Source organism: Chironomus tepperi, unplaced genomic scaffold (genome assembly GCF_022539635.2).
Source record: "Chironomus tepperi strain 1889 unplaced genomic scaffold, CSIRO-AGI_Ctep_v1 contig_376, whole genome shotgun sequence".
Taxonomy (NCBI): domain Eukaryota; kingdom Metazoa; phylum Arthropoda; class Insecta; order Diptera; family Chironomidae; genus Chironomus; species Chironomus tepperi.
This window is the reverse complement of record NW_027226498.1, coordinates 4,916,119-4,930,597: the sequence shown is the minus strand read 5'-3', so window position 1 is coordinate 4,930,597 and position 14,479 is coordinate 4,916,119. Positions and strand designations below refer to the sequence as shown.

General features: G+C 29.9%; 1 protein-coding gene across 2 annotated transcripts in view; it reads left to right on the top strand.

Annotated features, from left to right (window-relative positions):
• Positions 1–1,223, top strand: part of Atg16 (Autophagy-related 16) — a 44,049-nt gene extending 42,826 nt beyond the window's left edge. Inside the window, exons 6-8 of one of the 2 annotated variants that reach the window (XM_070647432.1) lie at positions 215–512; positions 608–836; positions 926–1,223. In XM_070647432.1, coding sequence (XP_070503533.1) covers positions 215–512; positions 608–836; positions 926–1,019 — 621 coding nt within the window. In that variant the 3' untranslated portion in view covers positions 1,020–1,223. The remainder of the gene's footprint in view (positions 1–214; positions 513–607; positions 837–925) is intronic. The other variant, XM_070647433.1, reaches the window with a different exon arrangement.
• The last annotated feature ends 13,256 nt before the right edge of the window (positions 1,224–14,479 follow it).

Genomic DNA, 14,479 nt, shown 5'->3' with positions numbered 1-14,479 from the left:
TTGATAGGCTCTAAAGTTCTGCGGTACATACTAACTTACTGTAACGATGCTCCTTTGTGCTCCCATGTTGCGATGATTTAAACATAAGTTGGGAAATTTAAAAAATCCATTGCAAAAGATTCATAATTAAAATTTAATTTTAAAATCTTTCCTATTAAATTTTCTCATTAAATTTCTCAACTAATAAAAGATTCATTTATTTAATATTTTCCAGCACACATTAACAGGACACTCTGGCAAGGTGATGGCGGCGAAATTTGTCGGTGAATCACAGAAAATAGTAACAGGTTCACACGATAGGACCCTAAAAATTTGGGATCTTCGAAGTAAGGCGTGTATAGAAACGAAATTTGCAGGATCAAGTTGTAATGATCTTGTGACGACAGATTCATCGACAATAGTAAGTGGACATTTTGATAAGAAAATACGCTTTTGGGATACAAGAAGTTCTGATAGCTCAACAAATGACATTCAGCTTCAGGGAAAAGTGACATCACTTGATCTTTCGAAAGGTATGAAATAATTAAATAATTTAAGGTAATCATCATTACAACACATTCTGTCATATTGTTCTTTTTTCTTCTTGAAATAATAAAATTTAATCTAGATTGTCACTACCTTGCGGCATGTGTACGTGATGATACAATTAAAATAATTGATTTACGCAACAATCATATACTGGCGTCATTAAGTCATGATAGTTTTAAGGTTGGATGTGATTTTGCACGCATTGCATTTAATCCAGATAGTAGTCATATTGCTGCTGGTTCTGCCGATGGTTCTGTATTTTTATGGAATATTAATGGCAAATTAGTGTCAGTCTTGAAGGACCACACGTAAGTATTTAAGAGCAATTGTCAATTACAATTGTTATTTAGTAGCAAGTTTTTTTTTTAATAAAATCTCACATTTTTCATTTATTTAGCGTCTCAATACAAGCAGTCAGCTTTCATCCGTTCAGTTCAGTCCTTGCATCTGTGGATCGTGCGAAAAAGTGTACAATATGGACACACGTATAATTTGAGATTTTTTACAATATTTTAGCATTTTTATATAAAAAAAATATTGGTTTTTTCTCTTTATTTATTGCATTCTCATCGAAATGATGAGTAATGGCGACAACAGTGTTTATGAAAAATGTACGAAAATTTTTTTTGATTGGTTCGACTCGTGTAATATAAAAGAAATTAAAACTGCTTAATTGATTGTTTATAAGGTAAATGTTTAATAACATCACGATAAAATAAATTGAAAAAGTTGTAAAGAAATTATAAATAAAATGAGAAAAATGAATTATGGTATTTTAATTGTTTGTTGAAAAATGTTAGATAAAAGAAGGAGGCTTTTAGGATTGAAATTACAAGTTTTACTGAATATTTAAAAATCAGCATAAACTTTTATATTTTATTCGAATCGCATAGCAATTAGTCCTAAATTGCAGGTCTGATACCTTGGAGTAACTATAAGATGCAGCACAAAATTGCAGACATGCGTACCTAAATTACATTAAAAGCAAGGCCTACAATTCTTGACCAAACCTTAATATTTCAAAGTCTGGAATAAATTTTTGAAATTGCTTTACGAAATTTCTCTTTTAAGATTTCGAGAATTTACAATGACTGATATTAAAAATCAACACAGGAAGTACCACTGGGGATTCATTTAACATCAATTAATTGAAATCGATCAATATCAAGCTCATATTCCCACAAGACCACTCATTAAGTAACAATTTCATTCAATTCAGCATCCATATTCCAATTCCCTTCCGAAAAATTCACACTACATGCTCAAAAAGATCTCATAAAAGAAAAGTCATTAAAATTAATTAACAATTTTTAACAGGAAAATAGTCAGAAATGAAAAATGAAAGCATCTCATCGAGAGATATTGTCGCTCATTAGCACACTGACTTAATGATCCAAATTATGCAAATAAATTATTTTTAATTCAAAAACGAACCGGCTACTGTCGCGGTTTAATTTTAAGTCATTTACTCGATTTCTTCTTCTTTCTTTATACTGCTTCATTAATAATGTCGAATATTGTCGAACAATTAAGGTTAATTGAATGTTTTTTTGTTGTTCATTTTCTTCTTCTGTTTTTGTGCGTTACGCACGTTTTGTAGAAAATTTCTCGAAAATTATCAGTTAAATTCCAATATCGTCTAAATTTTTATTGAGTTTTAAAAAACATTTTAATGGGAAGATGAAAATTTCTTTTTGTGACTCGAAAAATGTGGGAAAAATCAGATAAAAATTATAAGCTAGAAAGACCAATTAAGTTAACATACTTGTGCCAAAAATGGGAAACGATTTTAACTATGGCAACTTCCACAAATAAATTCTGAACATTCTTGATGAAAACTTATTTCGCAATATGAAAATACCTTAAGAATGTGTGTGAATTTTTCAAAGAGTGGCTTGTTAAAGCTTATTCCAAACTTTATTATGTTAAAGTATTGTTTGTATGTTGCGTCACTTTATAAAGGACTGGAAATAGCTTAATAGAATTTTAGATTTCTGCACAAGCAATGTTTACATTACGTTGTTTATTAACAACCCTGAAAAAAATTCTGAGAATGGAGAATGTCTCATTGTATTCATTTAGCCGAAAAGCTATGCTTAAATATATTCACAGCTTCATTCATTCTGCATATTCTACATTCCATTAGGTGTTCTTTTTTGGCACAATTAGATTGTCTTTTTTATTACTGTGTCTGCTTAGTCTCTCGTCCATTTAGAACCGGAAAGAGTTTATTTTACAGTAAGAATTAAAAATATTTTGATCATTCCATTGTCTTTGCATTTCAATTAATTTTTTTGTTTTATCTGACTTTTCTCGTTCTTACTCGTGTTTGAGCTTTACGAGATTTTAAGCGATTGCGGTAATTCTTAAAAAAAATTAATTGTTTTTGGTCTTTGCAATAGTTTAAAGAAGAAGAAATAAAGCAAGATAGAAAGACACATTAAGAACATAAATGGACATGATCATCTAAATGAAAACAATTTCTTTGCTCATCTTTGAATGCCTTTTATGCAACTTTTCCCACACGAATGATTTAAATTCAAACTAATTCATTGCGCGATGCTCAAGCCGATGAAATTTCTCATCGTTGTGCTGATTCTAGTGTTCTGGTGTTGGCAACAGAGCTGGCTGGCTATTGAAGTTCCTTTGGATGATTGTCTTTTAACGTGATCGTTTTTAAAGGATTATAGACAATTTTCAAAATAGCTTCTGGATACTCAATTACAAAAAATTCAATCAGATGGCCAGATTCAATTTTACTTCTGTTTAACATTAACTGTCATTCTGCTGCATTTAAATTCTTCATTCCTTCTCTGTGAGCTTATCAAGTTGACGATAATTATCTCATTGGAATCTTCATAGCTTCTTGTTCCATTCATTACATTTATTCACAAATTTACATCACTATTAAGTGCCACTAGAGATTCTCTACTTATCCATTCTTAATGCGATACTTTAAAAGATTGAAAATCTATTAAAATATTTTCTGTGCCTTTTTTTATTTACTGTAAAATTACAAAACTGCATTTAAATCATTCTGAAAATGTTTTCATGAAGCGCATGGGAAGATTAAAAGCCTAAATTCTGTACAATATTTATCACATCTTATTACCTTACTAACTGGCAACATTTATGTCTAAATAACCGTTAATAAATTCTTCTTCTGTATGTACACAAACTGATGAGATTAAATCACCGACAAATGACTGGGATGACTTTAAATCAGCTCTTGTTGAGCTTCTCATCTTATTTTATTTTGTTTTGATTTATTTATTTTTTGTGAAGTTTATATGAAATTCAAATTTTTATTCCATAATAAGCTGAATATGAATGAATGGAATGAGTAACTTTTTGAGTTTTATTGTTTATGAATACCTATATTATTTATGTTCTGAGAAAATAAAGACATTTTATATCATATGTGTGATTTTTGGAGTCGTTTAATTTTAATTTATAAGTTAATAAAATCAAATATTCTTATATAGAAGAGTTCCACTAACACTCTGTCTATAAAATTAATACTTTAAGTCACAAAGAATTAAAAAGTGGAACGGAATTTCAAAATTATAAAGCAAAGGAACCACTTAATGGCACTTAATTATGACCAATAAATTGCATCATCAAACAACATTTTAACTGTTAGTTTGGGCATTTAAATGTCTTTTATTGCATTCAGTTCTTTAAAAAAAACTTCAATTGAAATCCAAAGATAATCTTTCTATTGACAAGATTAATAAAAAGATGAAAATTGACGTAAGAAGATGTGGAAGTAGTAAGTAGAAGAAATTAAATATTGACTAAAAATATTTTTAATCGCCAATTTCTTCCTTCTTATTTCAATTAAATCATTTGTCGTTCAACTACCGTTCGAAATATAAAAAATGTGTTAAAAATATAATTAAGAAGAGTCTAAGCAGCATGCATGAATGTGTCTATCGCCATGTATGTAAGTGACTTAACAAGCAAACGTAACACAATCATGGTCATTAATCCATGTTTTTGGTAATAAATTTTAACGACACTCACGATTCTGCCTTTTTTTATATTCAATCTCTTACTTCAAATATCTTTCTTGTTAGTACGGTCTTAATGGTTGAATAAGAAGATTCGTAAAAGACGCGTAAAATCGGCATAGAAATGATCTAAAGCAGGCAGAAAACTGTCGATGGAAGAAGAAAATTTCACACACAAAAAAAATAATAAAAACGTTTTTTTTCGGAAGTTTTCTTCATTCTTATTCAATTTAACACCGCTTTTGGCATTAACCTGTTTCATAATCAGAAAACGATTATATTTTTTTATTGTTGGTGAATTTTTCGCAGTAGTCACGATCAATTAAAAGAAAACTGTTGCGAAGCGTGATGTGTGGAAGTGGATGTATGAATTGGATGGTAGAACTTGACTTGACTGACCCACATTTTATTTCTCATCTCTCGCTTTGTAGACGAGCAGTGATTTCCAATTTAATACATATTTTAAAGACATACAATATAGTACAGCATAGACTTTAAAATCGCATTTAACATAAAATATTTTTGATTTATCGTTTTGTGAATTATTATTTTATCGTTATGCTTTTTTGCTTACTGCTTCTTTTGAAATGGCATAAGTGCGATTCTTTTCATTTTTTCTATGAATTCATGTATGTCAGATATGATGAAATAATGATAATTTATATGTCTCCCTACTCTCGTGTCTTATAAACTGTTGGAATTGCAAATTATTTTTAGTTTTGTTAATCATTAAAGATTTGAGTAATTTTTAAGGTTAATTGCTGTTAATGGTCTGACAGTTCAATCTAAATGGGTCTAAATGCTGTAAGTTAAATGCTGAAAATTCAAACCCTTAAAAAAATGTAAACGCTGGAACAGAAACACTAGTTTGTTTCAGCCGCCCTTGGGTGGAACCCAAAAAGAAAAGCAGTGTCATCATAGCGTGAGGACACAGAATTGATACAAACTAGGTGACTGAGCCTACAACAGAGTCAAATGGTAATAATTTTAATTGACTACTTAAACTTCAATGCGCTGATGCAAGTTCAACCTTAAATTCCTGTAAGTAAGCAGCAGAGCTCAAAGTTGACTCAAAATTTATGTGAAGTCGACTTATCATGCAAAATCGTAGTCGACTTCGAGCTCTGGTAAGCTGCAAGTAAAATGAAAAGTGAATGATTTGTTGTCACCTTTTGTGTCATGAATTTTTGTCCCATTATTAAATTGTAGCGTATAGAAAAAGCTTTTCATTTTGTATTAATTTTCACTACAAATTAGCAATACTGATGTGAAATTAAAATTCCACAAAACTTTATGTGCTATTTGCCAACATCATTGTTTGTTCCATATTGTGTCTCACATGTTGTAAGAATTGCACAGCAAGGAAAGTTTTTTCTCAACGGTAGTGCCGTGTCGGCTTTTATGACTTCTTTTAGTTAATTTTTAACGAATTTACATTATAAATAATGAAGTCATTTTTCATGCTGACATTTCAGGTGAAATGAAATGATTTTTTTTTCATTCTTTTCCTCAACATGCTTCACTGGATAATGGATATTGACTATGAAGTTATTTATTAAGATTCAAAATTGCCAAGTTTAGCAAGTCAAACAAATTATTGTTGTTGAGGATTTAATTAAGGTTTAGAAAGTTTTTGTGATGAATTCTTTAGCATGCTGCCGACATCTTTGTTGTAAAGGTCCACTCATGGAATCTCACAGCTCATGGAATCTCACAGCTCATGGAATCTCACAGCTTAAATGATTCATTTTTAAAATGAATGTCTTAAAATATTACATAAAGATAGAGGATACTTGCAAATTATTTGTGTCAAATAGACAATAATACTGACTGAATGAATGCTTTTGAATTAGAGAAGCTGTAAATATCTTTTTAAGTACCAACGCTTCATATTAATCCAATGCATTCACATCCGAAAAATTTCATCTATCTCCAATACAAAATCATCAATACACAAAAGCTACAAAGCATTCTTTATTCTATCAATCGTATTCAATAAAAATTATCAATTATTCTTCTGTTGCAAGACATGAACTCGCTTGTTTCCGGAAGTGATTGGTAAAAAAAATAATTAGATAGATGAGAAGTTTTGAGTTATTGACTTCATCGATTTCCCGTTACTGTTATTCGGACAAATGGAAAAATGATATAATATTAAGTCTATTCATAATCTATTAACTTCTCTTCCACATAGTAATTACTAAAAGATTTGTGATGTCTGTAGACAGTGCAATTACAAATAACTTTAATTCAGAGATTTGGTGAAAAATTTAGCAATGAATTAGAATTTTCTGAATACACAAGAAGCATGCTCATCAGTATGCTTACATGAATGAGCATGCTTAATTTTATTGACTGAGTAAACTTATAATCACGTTTTATTTCTGTGATTATTCTCATTGTCTGTTTGAGGTCCGTGCATATTAATATACCAATGTAAAATATTAGAGGCTCGAGACTCCGAAATACTGGATGACAGTCACAACCAGTGTCACAACTCTGATTTTTTGATGAAATTTAATCAAGATAAAATTATAGGTGTTAGGTTTTCTAGGCAAAAAATTTGTCGGTTTAATAAACTCGGAAGAAGATTTGGAAGAGTTTAGATGAAAATAAAGAGACTTTTTAAGAATTTACAGACAGTTAATTCTTAGGTTTATTAACTTAGAAGATCAATTTTAGTTCATGACCTTTGTTGAATCGGTAGACTCATTATTTAATTACCTACTTTGCTGGTCGTACAAATCATTTGTGATCCATGACCGCCAATTTCTAATCTGTAGACTCAATATTTTATAAACTTTAATTAGTCAACTAATTAGTATAATATTTAAAAATTCAATCAGTGCATCATTGCTTTACAGCAGAAACAATATCTAAATCCATGAAAAAATTTACCAAAAAGTATTAAACACATGAAAATTTTTAGCACTTTGATTTACTCTACATAATTCAGCACAAATACCTATATGATACCCATTCAAATTGACAAAATTGAGTTATTATCTGGATTGAAAAACAGATCGTAAAAAGCAAAAAATTTCTTCATTTCCGCAAAAAATTGCAGACATATGAAATCTACATAAACTTCTTTACAAAATTAAGCACTGTTTTATATTTTTCAGAACTTTCTACTCTATTTCCACAATAATTCCATTATTTTTCGTACATTCCAAAAAGCTTAATTGAAACTTACTCTAATAGTCATTTAACAATACAATGCAGAGCTCATTACCTTCACTTATTGGCTCACTTTAATAGCCGCAGCAGTGCAAAAATAAATGACATTACTTTTCACTCATTTCCTCATACACTCACTCGGATTGTGTGTAACAGATCGCTTTGATTCAATGAAAGTGTCGAAAAAAAATTGTTTCACCCCATTGACCCATTTCTCACCATAATGCATTGCAAAGCTTGTTAGTTCGTCTCATATGTATCTCATTCGACTTTATTTTACTTCTCTTACATTTATAGATTATAAATAAATATATGTTACGATTTTCTTTTATTTTTCTAATATAGAAAAATTTCTTCTTCTTGTGATGGCTTCTGTTGCTTTCGATCAGAAGCATCTTCAAAGAAATTAAATTGACAGACTCAAAAGAAGATGGTCCAATGCACTTATTTTGTCAGATTGATTTGTGTTGTATATGCAGACTTACTTCACTAGAACTACAGATCATTTGGGATAAATGGCATTTCTCAGATAGCGCCTAGTACTGGCTCTCTCGCTGTCTTCCGTCCGCCGATTTTCATACCAAGTGCAATATTGCCCATGTACATGCTCAAAAAGATTAATTCTGAAACAAGTCTGATATTATAATGAATAATGAAAATATTATAATTAACGAATGTTGTCAAATAAAGGCTTGAATATGACATCAAACTATTAGGGTTCGACTAATATCCGAAGGCCTCTAACTTTCAGATGCTCCTAATTGTTTCGCATTTTTTGTCTGCACGCCTGCAGTTTTGGATGAACCCTACAAATTATTAATGTATGAATTTTCTATGTTATCAAAATTTACCAAAAATCTGCCAAAATAATCTTAAGGATATTCGATTGCATGCAGAGTCCGATAAAGACAACCGCTCATGTGAAAAATGTAAGCAAAACACACAGACTCTGTCAGCATTAACTTAGTTTTTGCACGACATTAAATCTTATTTTGGAATCATCACAACTTATGTAGTAATATCTTTACAATTAATTGTGAATAGACCGCAAATATCGCTAAATTGAAATATGTGCTAAAAATGGCGATGACATTGTGATGTTATAAAATAAAAGGTAGCAAAACAATTTTCTTTTTCATCTCTTTTTCTATTTCTATTGTCAATTGTCGATTGTTGTTAAAAATCATTTTAATACGACGATTTAACTTCTATTGTCACTAACTTGTTGCCATCTACTCTATTTTCTCTATTAAGCGGTAAGTTGTCAATTGTTTTGCTCCAGATTCTTTTTTTCTTCATTTATTTCAATTCTTTCTTGCATGCATGCATGCATAGAACGATATAGTTAGTTATACAAGTGATACTGTTGCTTTTTCACATCGACAACACATTAAAGCTATTTTGTTGTTAAAGAAATTCTCTAGTTTTGTTATATATGAAGTGTCTCTCCTAAGAAGCTTAATTGAATCGCGTGAAAATCGCTCATTTTTTACCTCAAACGATGCTCATTGTGCATATAAAAATGCTTTTGTATGGTTATTGATATGTTGATAAAGTTGCTTACGAACGCATTTTTCATTCCATGAGCATTAATGGTTGACATAATTGATGTCATCATTTATTATTATCTGGTAAAATATGCGGTATTTATGGTGTTTAACAGACTTTACTGATTTACAGAGGGTAAAAATTTTGTTACAAAAAATTATTTTTTTGTTAATTTTAATATGAACTGTAAATCTAGTTTTGAACACCAATGATCTCTTCTTTAAAATATTATTTGATTACATCTAATAAGTTGTGGATTTTTGGTGTATATAGCAACATCAGTGACTACCACGGGAAGGTATGCACTTGACATTTGCTCAGCTTCGGGGTCAGACTTTGATTTTCCCAATCTCCCAACTTTGTTAACCTATTATCTCAAATATCGCTATTCTTCTCGATTTAGTAAATAAATTAATTATAAGCGTAATTAGTCACGATAACATAGAAAAAAAACTCATCATATATGGATATCGTAATTGCATTTAAAAAAACGTTAATTAAAAACACTTTAAGGCATCATCCATATCAAGACAAAATGACGGTAGTGTTTTTTATCCACTCATTTTATTTCTCTCATCAGATTGTCTTAAGTTCCACTTAATGAAAGGCTACCAACAGATGTGTACATTTTACGCAGCTTGAAATCTGAACATTAAAGGTAAAACAGCGCATCATCAACAAGACGAAGAGAAATTGTTAGTAAGTAAATTAATTTTTGCATTTGTTATTATTATAAGAATATTTTTTGCAGATCCTCTTCTGTCTTTAGAAGATATTGTTGATGAGTGTTGCAAATTCATAGACGAATGACGAATAACATGACAAAAATATGATCAGTCATGAGATTATAGGATCTGGAATATTTGAATATTGAGCACTCTGAATCTTAACCTTGGAAAGCACATGACGTAGAAATGGGTAAATATTCGTGAATATTATTGATCAGATTCGATTAAATCTAGTCTCATACCAGGCTCAAGCCGTCCTGGGTCCGGATTTTCGACCACTTTTATGTCTTATATCTTCCACGAATGCGAAATTGCGCCTTGTAAAAACTTCCAAGACTATTTTCTGCTTGTTAGCATATTTTCGTATTAATCCATTAAGCAGGCCACTGTGATGTGATGATATCTATGCGAGCATCCATGTTTTCCATATGCTGTTACGGTGTACAAAATACATGCATCACACATATTTTTATAAAAAAAAATAAATTGAGAAAAAAAGGAATGGGATGGATTAATATTAGAAATTTGGACATTGTACATGAAAATTATTTTCAATCATTCATTAAATGCAGTTAACTGTAACTCTGAAAAATGTTAGTTCGGCCTTCAATGACTATCAACTTTTTTCTTCTATCCATTTTCTTTACTTCGCTTCCTTCCAAAAAAAATAGTTCTCATATCTTAAGTTAAATGACTGATGTTCTGACAAATTTGACCCTCTTTTGTTTAAATTCATTTTGGCTACTCACTGATTATTACATATAGGCATTACATAATTTACTCATTGAATGTTAATAATAAATTTGTAGTTATAGTAGATTTCTTATTCATTCACAATAGATGAACGTAAAGAAATAAATAATTCTCATCATAGTTGATTAATATATTGTAGATTTTTATTGGCGGTTTTATTCAAACCTTTATTGTTGAAGTTTCTGCCAATACTTCACAGCATGGATATATGAGAATAGTTTGGTCTTTTGGTTTCTCAACAAGACTTTTTATTACGGAATAAATCAGATTTTTTATACTTTAGTAAAGATAATTTCCAAAAAAGTAAAATAAATTGTGGTATGCAAAGATTAATCAGGAAGTCAATCTTTGAACTTTGCTTGTGAATTTGTTTCCTTAAGTTACTTTTTAAATCCTTAATGATCATTAGTTTTTGTCATAATTTTCAATTCCCATAAACCTTAGTTACTTAATCATCTGATAAAACGTCCCCAAAGGAAAAAAAGCTTCAAAATTACGTAAATAATAGTAATTTCTGCAATAATCTTGCAAATTATCCAATCACAATACATTTTCTAATGATTCTGCATTAAATTAAGTCATATGAATCAATGTTTTATTAATAGAATATATTTCTTCACTTTCCAACTTTATACAAGAGAGCACGACAAACAAGAACCTCCATCCTACATCATATTTCATACACGTCTTGCAATTTCGCTAACATGAATATGTACGCTTATTAAATAAATTATTATGATGATTTTTTTAGTGCAACATTATTGTTGAGTTAATGTGAATTTAATAAAATTATTGTCGACATGCATTCATCTATAACAAATTTCTAATTGAACAACATCAGGGATTAATAAATTATTTTTTTTTGCGAGTGCTACTTTTATTGATCATAGACTACAACCATCATCTTCAGTCAATAACTACTTAATGGTTGTTATACATTTAGGTTCATAATATACTTGATGATTATTGAATAAGACACGATTATCGAACATGAGAATTATTTAACATCGTTTATCTCAAAAGCACGAGACTGTATGTGTGTGTCTTTGGTCGTCAGCAACTCAGTGCCTGTAGCTTTTTTTATTGCAGATGATCACGTTTCTTATTTTTATCAAGTCATATGGAAATAAATTAACGCTGCAATTATATGGCTTTATTAATTTATTTTATTGGATTTTTAACTGCATAGATGATTCAATTTTAAATCATATCAATTCCAAGATTGCAGGTTTTTATGAAAATAAGATGATTTTTATGAACAGGAAATGTAAATTATATTTTTTTAAACATTCTAACTGTAATCATGTAAAATTTAGGGTTTTCAATCCCGGGATCCCGGTATTCGGGATTCCGGTAATACCGGTAATACCGGTATTCCGGTATTACGGTATTGAGAAATTCTTAGGATTTTCAATTTTTTTTTATACAATATTCATATTTAAAATTGAATTTTTTTGCAAAGAAAAAGTTTATCCTGAACTTAAATTGTTCATTAGCTCTACCTTTTGATTAAAAATTGAAAATGTTGACTAAAAAACGATTAAAAATCTTTATTCACAATTTATTCTACAATATCTTGCTGCACTTATTCAAGACTAGTACAAGACGGATACTGATCCAAAAATATATCATAATCGTTCTCATTCGATTAGCTATTTATCAACTGATTAACAGCAATTTTTCAGTTCATATCATTAGAGACGTTAAAATTTGTCGGGATTAGGGTTTTGAATAGCGGAACTGATTTGTATGAAATATTGATATTCAATACCGATATTGGAAAGATTTCAATATCGGTATTGAAAATCCTAGTCGGAATTAACCCCGAATATGAAAGCCTGGAATCTGTCTTTACATATGAATTAATATGAACTTGAAACTTATTTAATGTAGAGCTAAAGAAGTCAGTTTTTGAATTAAATTCATTTTTAAATAGCAATTAAACCTAAATTTTATTCCAATTTAATTAGCTTTAGTTGTTTTGAGCCGTTTTAAGCATAATTTGGTACCGGATTTTGAGTAAATTATAATATCAGTATTGATCCCGGGATCCCGGGATCCCGGGATTGAGAATTTCCCAATACCGTAATCCCGGGATTGAGATTTTGGTCCGGTATTGAAATCCCTACATGTAATACTATGTGAAACTTAGATTACAACAAAAGGTACACTTTGGATTCGAAGATGGTAGGTTGTAAACTTTACCATACCTATCCTGATTGTGGGACTGCCACCTTTCAGACAGTGTTTGGATAGGCTTTTTATTTATCTTTAAGTACATATCCCAGTACAGGTCTCGGTCGACAGCGGTGCATTTGTTGATACACAAATACCGCGAGAAGGTTAACACCAGACATTTGGTCAGCTTCGAAGTTAGACTTGTCTTCCCCAATTCCCTATTTCTAACAGATTTATAATAAAATTTAATCAAATCTACAAAAATGAAAGCAATTTTTTAAAGAAATTTTTAAAATCATTAAACAATTCACAAATATTAATTCCATTAATTACGTTAAAATAGAACAAATTGTGATTTTAACAAGTCACAAATCTCTTCGAAAAATCAAATAAAAAATTAATAATCTCTATTGAATTAAAATTAAATTAACTCTTATGTGAAAACTTCTTATAAGACAATTTCCAAGAGATTATCATAAATTTCAGTTAATAATCAAATAAGTAATCATTAAACGATAAATTTTTGCAACTCAGAAATGAAATTTAAGCTTTCAATTGTTGAAATTTCCATTTCTTTAAATATTTTCCCATACATATTAACATTTTTGCAAGGCATTAAGCATGATTTTCGATTAAACACTGCACTATAATCAATTAATATAGAAAAATTAGCATCAATTTAAGCGAATAATTGCAATAATTTACACAAATCACTTTTAAAATAGAGGCGCGTTTCTTTCAATTTGCAATAAGGTTAATTGAATTAAATTTATCATTATTTAAAGCATTAGAGTGCGAGAGATCATTTCTGTCATTTATGAATGGCATTTTGAGGTGTTAAAAGATAAGAAAGTTTCTTTTTTTTAAAAAAAAAAAAAGTTAATTTACTTAAGAAAAATTTCTCTCTGATGACTTTAGCTGTTAATTTTAAGCAATTAAGCATCGTTTAAAACAGAAGAAAATATCTTTAGATTTTTGTATTTGAGAGAGAATAAAGTGAAAAAGTAGGCAGTAATTTTTGTAATATTGCACATTATGAAATGCGATAACGACTTTCACGGGTGCAACTATGGGTGTAGTTTAATTGCATGCGATAAATTAAATGAATTAAAAAAGTGTCTAGCAAAAAGGTTGCAATAGTCGGTAATTTGAGATGAGTGACTGAATTTAAAATAAGTGGCGCATTTTTTTCAGCTTGAAATATTTATTGTGTGTACAGATAAATAAAGTGCTTGTTGACAAGGATTAACACTGAATTATTTACGATTTTTCTAGTTTATAAGCACTTAAGGTGCTTTGCTAGGACGGCCAACTGTTGTATTTTTGCAGGGACGCTGATGTACTTTTCACCCTTGCTGCTGTGTCCTAACAAAGCCCCAAAATGCCCCGATTTTAAACAAGTCGAAAACTCCATACAAATAATGGAATTTTTGACAAATTTCAAATATATTTTCTAGAAAATCCTCTGGCCACCCTATGCTTTGCTCAAATTTAGTCTAGTAACTTGAAAGTCATGGGTTCGAATTCATCCATATGCAAACTAGTCTTTTT